The 14,418-nt window shown below is 41.5% G+C and overlaps 1 protein-coding gene across 3 annotated transcripts in view; it reads left to right on the forward strand.

Moving 5' to 3' along the window:
• Positions 1-703: 703 nt before the first annotated feature.
• LOC141107540 (antigen-presenting glycoprotein CD1d-like) overlaps positions 704-14,418 on the forward strand; it is a 136,476-nt gene continuing 122,761 nt past the window's right edge. For all 3 annotated transcript variants that reach the window (XM_073598344.1, XM_073598345.1, XM_073598346.1), the window contains exon 1: positions 704-942. In XM_073598344.1, coding sequence (XP_073454445.1) covers positions 879-942 — 64 coding nt within the window. In that variant the 5' untranslated portion in view covers positions 704-878. The remainder of the gene's footprint in view (positions 943-14,418) is intronic.

A 14,418-nucleotide genomic window follows, 5' to 3' on the forward strand; every position in this document is an offset into this window, starting at 1 on the left:
TTTCCTTTGATTTTCTTTTGTGTGATGGGAAATCTGCTTGATGGGACATAAATATCTTAAAGAAAACACTATAGAAGTGCTAAACATCGCCTGTTTGGGCTGGAGGAACACTTTAATGATCATTTGAGCTATAGGACATGTTTGTAGATCAGATTCACTTACAAGAGACACTCGAGAGCTCTCAGCAGAAGGAACTTATTCTTGGTTGCATAGGTGGTGGACACTTGCCAGACACAATTGTAATCGATTCCTCTATCCACTAGAGCAGGGATATGCAATTAGCAGACCTCCAGCTGTTGCAAAACTACAAGTACCATCATGCCTCTGCCTCTGGGTGTCATGCTTGTGGCTGTCAGTCTTGCTATGCCTCATGGGACTTGTAGTTCTGCAACAGCTGGAGGTCCGCTAATTGCATATCCCTGCACTAGAGCATGGGTTGACTGGGCGACTGGAGGAAGGGAAGGAACAAACATTAAATTGGTAATGCTGTCTATGTCTCCACTCAAGATATTTCCTCCTCACTTGTACTTGTGACCACACAGAAAGTGAGGGGAACCTCTCCACCACCACAAACAAGAACTGCAACCTAACAGATATTATTGTACTTCCCCACTTTGTATAAAAAAAAGTTTTGATTTTATTCATGAATGTAGGGAAATCTCATCTATAAATAAAGCCACCAGCTGTTCAACGTCTACTTACATTTGCAGCAGAACATCTGTACCATTTCTTTGTAGTCAGGTGATGTGAGGGATGTCTAAGAGTTTCTTCCTCTGAGCATATATATTTCTTCTACTTGCGCTTCTATTTTCTTCCTCCTCCTGAAGTTATCTAGATACGTAGTTCAATTTTGAATGTGGACTCTTCAGTGAAGAATAATGAAAGCACTTTTTCCAACTGTGACTTTATCCATCTACTTGTTCCTGAGCTTCAAAGCTACAAGTAAGTACAATGCACTAGTCTGTTGAAGTACAGTACAAAGTTCTGCTTATCTAATTATATTCACGTTAATTGAATTAGACAGCATCTGCATAATGCTGTCCAACTTCTAGAGAAAGACGCATAGAGATGGTGTGATCTTACAGGGTTGCCAACCGTCACTACATTTGTGGACAGTTTGTTGTAAAAATCAGGTTTTTCTAACTGTCTGTAAATATTAGTGGCTGATGATTTGTCATGGTGTGTTGACTTTTTAAGTGTAAACCGGGCAAATTACTTGCTATGGGTATTGTCAGCATTTCCATATTGTGTTTGTACTGTTTAAATATCGATTGTCTTAGCTTTTAAAATTAGTTCTGTAGTTTTTCAAGTTGCCAGTAAAAAGTGTGCTCCGTCAGTAAATTTTCTCTGTTTTGCCAGTAAAAAATGCTGCGGGAGGTGGGCAACACTGGATCTGAATCATCATCTAAAAGAAGAATTGCTACAGTTACACTAAATGTTCAAAAGTTTGGGAACGCCTGACCATCACACCTCCACTATGTGGCCAAAAGATTGGGTTCAGATATTTCTTGTGTTGGGTTTAATTATTACTACAGCAACAAAAATTTTTTAGACAATTGTGTGCTTTCAGTAGTTTGGGAAAGGCCCTTTTCAGTTCCAGCATGACTATGCTCCTGTGAACAAAGCTGGCTCCGTAAAGACATGATAAGACAAGTTTGGTGTGAAGAGTCCTGCACAGATCTCTGACCTCAACCCTATCGAACACCTATGGGATGAACTGAAATTCCATATTATTATTATTATTATTAATAATAATAATTATTATTGCTTTTGTATTGAACTGTATTGTAATAGTACTGTCTCCCTTTATATTGTAAAGTGCTGCATAAACTGTATATATGTATTATTAATACAGGATTTATATAGTGCCAACAGTTTGCACAGTGCTTTACAATATAAAGGGAGACCGTCAGTGTTAATCTCGTTAACGAAAATATTTTCGACAACACAAAAACGATTAAGATTAGAACAATTTAGATGACTAAAACTAAAATGGCATTTTAGTCAAAAGACTATGTATGACTAAAACTAAATTGAAATTTGATGTCAAAATGAACACTGCACTGCCATGTAAGTAAGTATATAGGGGCATCCACTAAGCTGCTGCTGAAAGAAAAAAAAAATAAGAAAAAGGCTTTTCTTATTTTTTATTAATATTTAATGTTGGATATATATTTAGGTAATATGTGCAATGGAATTTAGAGTTTACATTTTTTTGGGTCTTTTTATATTTTAAAGTTCTGTTTGTCAAAAAGCAATATTTGTTTCTGAAACTTGTTTTTATTTATGAAGACATTATATATCACAACAGCTAAATCTGTGTCTGTAGTGCATGTTCAAATTTATAATAAGATTTAATTAATAACATGTTATTGGATTTTTACTCCAGGAGTATATAATGAGTTTAGAAATTCTAGAAAAATGCTTAAATAACGCATTACAATTTAACTAAATCCATTACATTTTTTTTTAACAGAAATGTTTTTATTAGTAAAATAAAGCATCATTACATCTTAATCATACATTAACAAGGCACATCGTTGTACAGATCATCACATCACATCTTTTTATCAAAGCATTGCTAGACATGAGTATGTCAGGGGCATACAGGCTGGGTAGGGAAAGGACTAACAAAGAAATAGGTTCAGGGAGTACATATAGCATATCAATCCAGGTATTGTCTGCAAAGAGGTACAATCGAGGGTTTACACATAAGGAAAGGAGCTGTCTCAGGTATTAGAAGGGCATCAGAGCCAGTACCAGCATGTCATAAAGGTCAGCCTCCTCCTATGTTTCTATTCTTAAATAGTAAGTGATCGAGCTTTTACCCATGCATTCCACACTTTATCAAATTTTTGCGGGCACTTCCGTCCCATATAAGTGAGCTTATATAGGGGCAACACCGAGTCTACTAGTGAGTGCCACTGGGTAATTGTGGGGGGAGACATCAATTTTCAGTTTTGTAGTAGCACCTTTCTGGCATAGAAACATAGATAAAATATCAGAAGTCCCTTGTGAGTAGAATGTGTTACCGAATCGGTTATACCTAACAGGAGCACCCTGGGATCCATTGATACTGAAAGGTCGGTGACCGCATTATTTCCACCCGCACCTGCTCCCAGAAGCTATGGATAATCTGGCAGTCCCAGGTGACATGATAGTATGTTCCAACTGCCTGCTGGCACTTAGGACATAATTCAGATTGTGCAGGGTATATTCTGGCTAACCATTGGGGGGTGTATAATATGCCCTGTGTATAAATTTTAATTGGATAAATCTATCCCTTACAGAGATTACCTTGGGAATATATTGTTGCAGGGCTAGGTCCCATTCTTCTTCTGATAAGGAGGAGATGTCTGCCCTCCAGGACTGAAGTAGGGATGATACTCCCTTTGGGTTCCCACACGTCAGGTGGAGGTATAAGGAAGAAAGGATCCTATCTGTGCCTCGAGAGGTAAGAAACCTCTCTATCGCATGTGGCTCTATCGAGATCTTGCCTGGGAATTGCGCTTGAGTCGCATGCTTCAGCTGTAAATATGGAAACAGCATCCACAAGGGGAGTTGATATGTCTCTTTCAGTTCTGGAAAGGGAAGGAGGACTCCAGCAGGCATGATCTGTTGGATCTTAATCACCCCAAATCTAGCCCAGATACTAGGATCTGGTATAGATCGGAAATGCAGAAGTTTGGGGTTGTCCCAGAGTGGAGTGTATGGGGAAATAGTTTTAGCCACCTTAACTGCAGCTGTGACCCTTTCCCCGACTTGAACTGTAGTCCGCATTGGGGTTGTTGCCTGTGGGCTGGCTTTTATTCCCCTATAGACCATATTCGTTAGGGCAGAGTAGGAGCCCATAATGGCCGCTTCTAAGTTAACTGCAGGGTTGGATCTGGTTTGGGTAAACCACCAACGGACAGTGACTAGTACCGCTGCCCAATAATACTTTTAGAAACAGGGCATGAACAGACCACCTAAGGATAAGGGGAGTTGTAGTTTGGCCTTGGAAATTCTTGGGACCTCCCCCCACCAAACAAATGAAGAAATTATCCCATCAAGTTTATGGGAAAAAGTTGCAGGTATTGGGACTGGGGTATTTCTAAAAATATATAGAAATTTGGGGAGAAATGTCATTTTTAATAAGTTAACCTGTCCCACCGGTGTCATGGGTAGCATCTTCCATGCCTGGCATTTCGTCATCAGGGTCTGTAGAACTGTATATAAGTTCTCTGTAAGGTATTGGGAGAGGTCATTGGTAATCTCAATGCCCAGGTAGCAAAAGCGGGAGATTCTTTGTAGGGGGGGATGGAGAGGACGGAGGGGGAGCTGAATCAGAGAGTAAAAATAGATTGGATTTTTCCCAGTTGATCCTGACTCCAGAAAACTTACCATACCCATCTATGATCCTCAATGCCGCCGTAAGGGAATCAGAGGTATCATTTAGGTACAAAAGCGTATCGTCCGCATATAGTGATATCCTCTCAACCAAGGGACCCACCTGTAATCCCCCCACCTCGACCGTCGAACGAAGCAGGATCGCCATGGGCTCAATGGCCAAGGCAAACAACCCCGGAGAAAGGGGGCATCCCTGGCTCGTGATCCCTACAGAGGCGGAAGGGGGGCAGAGGACACCACCAGTACGTACACGAGCTGTCGGGGGGGTATATAGCTGGTGGATCCAGGAGATAAACCTAGGACCAAACCTGAACTTGACCAAGACCTGCCACAGAAAGACCCATTCCACAGAATCGAAGGCCTTTTCTGCATCTACCACCCCCCCGTCTCTGTCCCCACATAGTGCCATGTAAGTGTGGAGCCGGCGTATATTGATATCTGTACCTTTACCTGGCATAAAGCCCGTCTGGTCCTCATAGACTAAGGAGAGTATTACTTTATTCAATCTATCAGCCAGTATCTTAGTTAGGATTTTAGCGTCAACGTTTGGTAAAGATATGGGCCTATAGGATGAGCATAGCTCAAGGTCTTTTCCAGGTATTGGTATGATAACAATCACAGCTTCGGATATGGAAGCTGGGAGGTCATTTAAGTCTAGGGCTTTAGTAAGTGTCGAGAGATAATATGGGCCCACCACCTCTAAATTAGTTTTGTAAAATTCCGAGGGGAGTCCGTCAGGTCCTGGTGTTTTTCCTGTCTGTAGAGATTTTTTAGCCTTCTATACCTCTTTCAGAGTAATGGGGCTCTCTAAGGTATGCGCCGCTTCGGCAGTCAGGGCTGGGAATTCTATTGAGTCAAGGAATGATGCTAAGTCCTCTGAACAATAAGCAACCCTGGAGGCATATAGATAGGTATAGTATTGTTCAAACCTGGCATTAATCCGGGCCGGCTCTGAAATCAAAGTGCCATCATCAGCTTTGATGTTTGCTATAGAGGGGCTTCCTGTCCTTTCCATCACAAGCAAGTTTAAGAGCCTGCCCGGACGCTCACCCTGTTTGAATATACCTTGGGTCTGGGAGAGGAGGAAGCGGCAGCAGGAGGAAGCACGGATCAGCGCTAATTCCCTATATGCTGTAAACATATCTACGTGTGCACTCTGGCTTGGAGAGCTTGCATATCATTCCTCCAATCTCATGGCTCTGAGTTCAGCCTCTGAGAGTTCGAGTCTCGATTCCTTCCTAACCCTTGCAATATTAAATTGATGTCTGCCCCTGGCATAAGCCTTTAACGCATCCCACTGAGGCCTGGGATGCAGAGTGTTCATTATGGATCCAGTAATCTCTCAACTCAGACTGCATCAATGGTTCCAGTTTTTCATCAGTGATCCAATACCTGGAAAGTCTCCATAGCCCCGACCCAGCTGCCGAATCAGTGCTTAGGGTCACCATAACCGGAGCATGGTCTGAGATGTCACGTGGTAAGATAGAAACCGCAGATACCCTATATAATAGAGAGTCACTAACATAAATCAGGTCTATGCGTGATAAAATGGCATGTGTAGCCGAATGGCATGTGTACTGTCTCGCATCCGGGTGCTTCCATCTCCACGTGTCATGTAGACCAAACGTCTCTGCCCACCTGACTAGGCCAGACTCAATCGTCTGACCAGAGATCATTTTATCAACATTGGGATTGGGGGTAATGTTAAAATCTCCAGCGAGGATAATATTGGTTGTGGGATATTTGGCTACAATGGTTAGGATCTTATTTAGAATTGCAAGCTTCACCGGCGGAGGTACATACAGCCCAACAACCACCATATCAACTCGGTCACACATGGCATGTAAGATCACGTATTGCCCATCTGGATCTAAATGAAGATCCATCAACACAAAGGGGAGTGTCTTATGCACCAGCACACTGACTCCTCGGGAATGGGAAGAGAAAGTGGAGTGGTAGTAAGATCCCACCCAAGCCTTCTTTAGGGAAAGTATTCTGGATCCCATGAGATGAGTCTCCTGTAAAATACAAATGTGTGGGAGGTGTCTTTTTAAATATGAGAAAACCAAGGAGCGCTTAATTTTAGAATTCAACCCCCGCACGTTCCAGGAGAGTATCCTCAGGGGAGCCATAGGAGAGGAAGTAAAACAATCTCAATCCCTCCCCCACCCCCACTGCCGACCCATCTATGCCCGGCAGCAGTATGAAATATAGGAGTGATCTGTTCATCAAGCTCAGTGCCTCCAGCAGGTCCCGTTGTAATGACAGTAAAATAATTTGTATATCAATATAGTAAAACCAAAAATCATAACTACCGTAATAAACCTCTCTGTCTCAGGGCAAGCTTCACATGGTCAAGACTTTCTTTGTTTTTAAGTTTCCACAGAAAAATCTGGAAATATCGGGGTCCCTCAAATTGTAGAGCTTCGAGTTTTCTGCTCTCCCTCAATACCAGGTCTCTGTCTCTGAAGTTCAAGAGACGAAGGATAGGCGTGCGTGGAGGGGCTCCAGGAGGTCTGCGGGCTGCTGGCATTCTGTGAGCCCGCTCTACTGCAAAGAACGGGGAGAACGCTGCCTGTGGGAGTGGCTGGCGGAGGAGGCGTTCGATATAGGTAACAGGATTGGGGTCCTCCGAGCCTTACGGGAGCCCAATGATACGGAGATTGTTTCTCCGGTTGTGGTTTTCCACGTCCTCGGCACGATATTCCAGAGCCCGGACCTTGGTAGTGAGAGTGTGGAGGGAGGTGGAATGGTCCCTGAGCAGGTCCTCAGTGTCTCCCATGCGGTGCTCAACCTCCGTCAGCCTGGTTCGAAATTTGTCCATGTCCTTACGAATCAGCCCCATCTCTAGTTGTACAGTATCAATCTTTCCTGCCAGTGTTGTTTGGCACGTGTTAATGGCCTGCATTAGGGCTGTGAAGTTGTCATGCTCCTGTGTTGCAGGATCTGTATCTTCAGTCTGTGACGCCATATTAGAAAGCGTGCAGACCTGGGATCCCCTGTCACGAGGCTGTGTGTGCGGTGTGGAAGCTTTCTGGAGTACCGCCGGCTTGCGCTTATAGGGCATACCAGTCCAGGGGATCTCAAGCAGGGCTTCGGTGTCTTCAAAAAAGTTTTTGCCCGCAGGAAAGCAGGATATTTAGCAAGCAGGATAGCGGAGCTCACTCACTATGCTTCTGCCCCGGCCGCCATCTTGGACACGCCCCAAACCCATTACATTTTAGTAGACTAAAATGTACTGCAGATTTTAGTCCACTAAAATACGACTAAAACGATTCAGATGACTAAAATATGACTAAAACTAAAATGGCATTTTAGTAAAAAGACTTAACCACTTACCGACCGGCCACTGTATATATACGTCATTATTTTGAAGATGGATATCTCGGTAACGGCAGCAGCTGCTGCCACAACCGAGGTGACCATCTTTAGGGCCGGCGGTTCTGTACACGATAATGGTGGTCTCTGTAGTGGGTTCACCACAAGATCACAGTTATCGGCGGCGGGAGAGGTGCCACCCACCTGCCGCTCTCCCGCAGCCTCCGCCTCTTACCGGAGCCGTCGGTAGCAGTGGAGGCGATCGGGTCCTTTCACTTCCTCAGTATGGAGACGAGTGAGGCTAAGATGGACCCCACCTGTCTCCATACCATAGGACGGCGAAAGTGACGTCATTACGTCAGCTCCGCCCATTTGTCTTAAAGGCACAATTTTTTTTTGTGTCATTTTTTCAAACGACTTCTTTTTTTTTTTGCATTAAAGTCTAAATATGAGATCTGAGGACTTTTCGACTCCAGATCTCATATTTAAGAGGACCTGTCATGCTTTTTTCTATTACAAGGGATGTTTACATTCCTTGTAATAGGAATAAAAGTGATCCAAATTTTTTTTTTAAAACAGTGAAAAAATAAATAAAATAAAGTAAAATAAATTGTTTTTAAAGCGCCCTGTCCCGACGAGCTCGCGCTCAGAAGCGAACGCATACGTGAGTAGCGCCCGCATATGAAAACAGTGGTTAAACCACACATGTGAGGTGTTGCCGCGACCGGTGGAGTGAGAGCAATAATTCTAGCCCTAGACCTTCTCTGTAACACAAAATCTGCAACCTGTAGAATTTTTTAAATGTCGCCTATGGAGATTTTTAAGGGTAAAAGTTTGACGCCATTCCACAAGCGGGCGCAATTTTGAAGCGTAACATGTTGGGTATCAGTTTACTTGGCATAACATTATATTTCACAATATAAAAAAAAATTGGGCTAACTTTACTGTTGTCTTATTTTTTTTATTCAAAAAAGTGAATTTTTTCCAAAAAAAGTGTGCTTATAAGACCACTGCGCAAATACGGTGCAAAAAAAAGTATTGCAATGACCGCCATTTTATTCTCCAGGGTGTTAGAAAAAAAACAATATATAATGTATAACATGTAAACACGTATGTAAACACATGTAAATGGTTAAACTAAATTAAAATTTGACGTCAAAATTAACACTGGAGATGGTACAGTATACAGTATACAATACAATTATATAGACGGAATTAGAGTGCCATGCTCGAAACTGCTTACAATCTAGGAGGGAGGGTCAAATGATACAAAAGGTAATGGGAAAAGAGGGGCGCCAGAATGAGTGCAGTATAAATCATATATTATTAAAAAACAAGTAGTTGGATGTGAGCTTGTTGTCGCAAAGTCAGACCGTGTGTATGCTCCATAGAACATTTGTTGTCGGAATTTCCGCCAACAAATGTTTGAGAGCAGGTTCTCAAATTTTCCGACAACAACACTTGTTGTCAGAATTTCTGAGCGTGTGTACACAATTCCGACGGAATTAAGCAGAAGAGCCGTACTGGCTATAGAACTTCATCTTTCTTGGCTCGTCATACGTGTTGTACGTCACCGCGTTCTTGACTTTTGGAATTTCCGACAACATTTGTGTGACCGTGTGTATGCAGGACAAGTTTGAGCCAACATCCTTTGGAAAAAAATCCACAGTTTTGTTGTCGGAAAATCCTATCGTGTGTACAGGGTAATAGAGTGAAGTGATGGGCTCTGTGTAGAAATGGAAAAAGAGGGGCCCCAACTGAGTGCAGTATAAATCAAATATTTAATAAAAACAAGTAGTAACTCACAGGTTAAATTAGATGAGTTCAGTATGTAGTGAAAATCGACAGTCCTGGAGTCTCATAAACGTTCTGTTTGGTGTCCTGTTTTCCCTTTGCAGCCTGGGGCACTGGTGCGATCTTACAGGGATCCAGAGGAGGCTGGCAACCAGGAAGCAGGAAACGAAAAGAAGCTGGTTGTGACTTCCCAGGAAACATAAATATTCACAGTGGCAAGGAATTGTAATGCATTTCGAAAGCTACAGCTTCTTCATCGGACCTTCATCAGATGATCTGATGAAGAAGCTGTAGGCTGTAAATTGAAAACAGGACGCCAAATAGGGCGTTTATGAGACTCCAGGACTGTCGATTTTCACTACATACTGAACTCATCTAATTTAACCTGTGAGTTACTACTTGTTTTTATTAAATATATGATTTATACTGCACTCAGTTGGTGCCCCTCTTTTCCCATTTCTACACAGAGCCCATCACTTCACTCTATTACCCTGTACACACGATAGGATTTTCCGACAAAAAAAACGTGGATTTTTTTCCGAAGGATGTTGGCTCAAACTTGTCCTGCATACACACGGTCACACAAATGTTGTTGGAAATTCCGAAAGTCAAGAACGCGGTGACGTACAACACGTATGACGAGCCGATAAAAATGAAGTTCTATAGCCAGTACGGCTCTTCTGCTTAATTCCATCGGAATTGTGTACACACGCTCAGAAATTCTGACAAGTGTTGTTGTCGGGAAATTTGAGAACCTGCTCTCAAACATTTGTTGGCGGAAATTCTGTCAACAAATGTTCTATGGAGCATACACACGGTCTGACTTTCCGACAACAAGCTCACATCCAACATTTGTTGTCAGAAAATCTGATCATGTGTACAGGGCATGAGGGAGCTGCCTCCAGGTGCTAATCATACAAGATCTTGGATCATTCATGGACATTATGTTTTTACAAATGTTTTAATATTATGTGTGCTTACTCACACACACATTTTATGTATACCTATATTCCAGTTACTATATAATTTTATGTTATCACCTCACTATATCTAGCGCTGCTGTTCACCCCTGTTTATACAAAAGGTAATAACTGTGGGGGATGAGCTGATGGAGAAAATTAAAGGACAGTTATTAGATAGGGGTCAGATAGGCTTCTCAGAAGAGAAGGGTTTTCAGGGATCATGTAAAAGTAGACAGTGTAGGAGACAGTCGAACAGATTGGGGTTTGGATTGGGACATTCCATGTCTTGTTTAACATCAGTACCTGAACATACAAATGCTCTTTTGGGTGGATGGGCACAAATTCCCACCAACACACTAACATTTTGTGGAGAGCCTTGTCAGTAGAGCAGAGACTGTTATAGTTGAAAAGTGGGGGAGACCCAGTACATACAGTTGTGCTCATAAGTTTACATACCCTGGCAGAATTTATGATTTCTTGGCCATTTTTCTGAGAATATGAATGAGAACACAAAAAACATTTCTTTCACTCATGGTTAGTGCTTGGCTGAAGCCATATATTATCAATCACCTGTGTTTACTCTTTTAGTATCATAATGGCAACAGAAACTACCCAAATGACCCTCATCAAAAGTTTACATACCCTGGTGATTTTGGCCTGATAACATTCACACAAGTTGATACAAAGGGGTTTGAATGGCTATTAAAGGTGACCATCCTCACCTGTGATCTGTTTGCTTGTAATTAGTGTGTGTGTATAAAAGGTCAATGAGTTTCTGGACCCCTGACAGACCCTTGCATCTTTCATCCAGTGCTGCACTGACGTTTCTGGATTCTGAGTCATGAGGAAAGCAAAAGAATTGTCAAAGGATCTGCAGGAAAAGGTAGTTGAACTGTATAAAACAGGAAAGCAATATAAAAATATATCCAAGGAATTGAGCATGCCAATCAGCAGTGTTCAAACTCTAATCAAGAACTGGAAAATGAGGGGTTCTGTTGAAACCAAACCACGGTCAGGTAGACCAACTAAAATGTCAGCCACAACTGCCAGGAGAATTGTTTGGGATGCAAAGAAAAACCCACAAATAACTTCAGGTGAAATACAGGACTCTCTGAAAACATGTGGTGTGGCTGTTTCAAGATGCACAATAAGGAGGCGCTTGAAGAAAGATGGGCTGCATGGTCGAGTCGCCAGAAGAAAGCCATTACTACACAAATGCCACAAAGTATCCTGCTTACAATACGCCAAACAGTACAGAGACAAGCCTCAAACCTTCTGGCACAAAATCATTTGGAGTGATGAGACCAAAATTGACCTTTTTGTCCAAAACCATAAATGCTACATTTGGAGAGGAGTCAACAAGGTCTATGATGAAAGGTAAGGAGGTGGATCGCTGATGTTTTGGAGATGTATGAGCTACAAAGGCACAGGAAATTTGGTAAAAATTGTTGGCAAGATGAATGCAGTATGTTATCAAAAAATACTGAAGAAACATTTGCATTCATCAGCCAGGAAGCTGCACATGGGACGTACTTGGACATTCCAACATGACAATTATCCAAAACACAAGGCCAAGTCGACCTATCATTGGCTACAGCAGAATATAGTGAAGGTTCTGTAGTGGCCATCTCAGTCTCCTGACCTCAATATCATTGAGCCACTCTGGGGAGATCTCAAATGTGCAGTTCAGCTTTACATCTGAGAAGATAAAAAGCCTCATCCACAAATACCACAAAAGACTTCAAGCTGTCATTAATGTTAAAGGGGGCAATACATGGTATTAAGAACTGGGGTATGTAAACTTTTGATCAGGATAATTAGGGCAGTTTCTGTTGCCATTATGATTCAAAAAGTTGATTGATAATAAATGGCTTTAGCCAAACACTAACCATGAGTGAAAGAAAAGTTTTTGTATTATCATTCATATTCTCTGCAAAATGGCCAAGAAACCGTAAATTCTGCCAGGGTATGTCAACTTATGAGCACAACTGTATTAATGTCCATTATTTGGGAATGAGATGTCCAACAAGCTTATACAAGTGTGATGGTAAGGTGTCCACAAATGTTTGGTCATACTATGTATCCTATGTTGTTTAAAAAAAAAAAAAAAAAAAAGCCGTCAGTCAAGATATTGTGTTTTAGGCCCCTTTCACACAGGCTTTCTGATAGGATTCACCTGTCAGTTTTTCAGACAGACCTGATTGGACGCTCCATTCACCCCTATGGGGCAGTGGATGTCAGCAGTGACATGTCTCCTGACACATGCTGCTATCCAATCTGATCCTGTCTGCCAAATCAAGATGGATAACGACCCTATTTTCTATCCATCTGGTGGATCGGATGAAAGCGGACAGGTGGTCCATTTTCATCCGATCTCCCCTTAGAGGAGAGTGGGACTCTGACAGGTCCATCTCAGCACAGTGAGCAGAGACAGACCTTTCATCGCCTGCTCAACGGGGATCAGCGGATCAATCCCCCACTGAGCAAAGCAGAGTCCGCCAAGTGGCCCACCCATGTGAAAGGACCCTTAGGTGGAAAGACCCCAAAAACAAGTGGGTATTAAATGTGACCACAATAATGCACTACTGTAAAAATATATAATTTATTAGGAACTACAAAATGAAGAAAATGTGGAGTGTAATGTGGAGGAGCAATGACAACGTGTAATTTTTTAGTTGTGGGTGGAGGTGTTCATTGGGTTGCTTTTGCTTACCTTTTTCTAAATTTTGTAGTCCCTAATAAAGTATATATTTTTACAGTAGTACATTTTTGTGGTCGCATTTAGTACCCACTTGTTTTTCAGGCCTTTCCACCTAATCTGTCTTCTGTGTAAGCTTAGGGTACGCTGACCCACACTGATGTGGTGTAATTACGCAACCATTTAATCTGTTTTCCCCCATTCCCTGTGTCACCTCTGATCACAAAAAAAAACAACAATTTTGGAAAAAAAACAATATTTTTTACTTTTTGCTATAATAACTATCCCCCCCCCCCCCCAAAAAAATACAAAAAAATAATTTCTTCCTCATTTTAGGCCGATATATATTCTTCTACATATTTTTGGTAAAAAAAAAAATCGCACTAAGCGTTAGACATGTGCATTTGTTTTCGTCCGAATGCATTTTCGTCCGAATTTTAACAAACGATAACGAACATGCAGAATCCGAAAACCGAAAGATCCGACATAAACAAATGCTTTATTTTCGTTTTTGTTGCGACAACAGTTCGATATAGATAGGAGATTCGACATGATGATGACAATAGCGATCTGTGTCCATCGAACCTGTGGTCGAATGTGCCTAACCTTAGCTCTATTAGTCCAAGAATATTCTACATAGAGAGAAAAGATTTGACATCATTATAGAGACAATAGCAAAAAAGGTCAAATGTGCCTAACCTAACTCTATCAGTCCAAGATTATTCGACATAGAGAGAAAAGATTCAACATGAAGATTCGACGAAGCAGTCGCCGCGAGCGAATATTTATGGTCAAATGCTTCGCCCATAGGCTATAGAAGAATTCTAATGTTGGTTGACTAGTAATAATAATTAATATAATTATTACTAGTGTCATACAACATTAGAATTCTACTATAGCTTGTAGGCAGAACATTCGACCGGAAATGTACGATTGCGGCATCGTACAGTTTAGCTGCTCCGTCAATTCTTCTTAGAACAGTCAACAGACACCATAAGCCTTCAAATGACAGATTCGACCTTAATTATTTTGGATTTTCGGACGAATGCATTTTTTAACAAAACAAAATAAATAAAAACGAATTTCGGGAGTAACTAAAAAAATTTATTTTTCAGACGAAAATGAAATTCTGAAAGAAATATTTCAGTGTGCACATGTCTAATAAGCGTATATTTATATATATATATATATATATATATATATATATATATATATATATATATATATTTTTTACCAGTGGCTGTGATCTGCGATTCA

Source organism: Aquarana catesbeiana, linkage group LG09 (genome assembly GCF_042186555.1).
Source record: "Aquarana catesbeiana isolate 2022-GZ linkage group LG09, ASM4218655v1, whole genome shotgun sequence".
NCBI classification, from domain to species: Eukaryota; Metazoa; Chordata; class Amphibia; order Anura; family Ranidae; genus Aquarana; species Aquarana catesbeiana.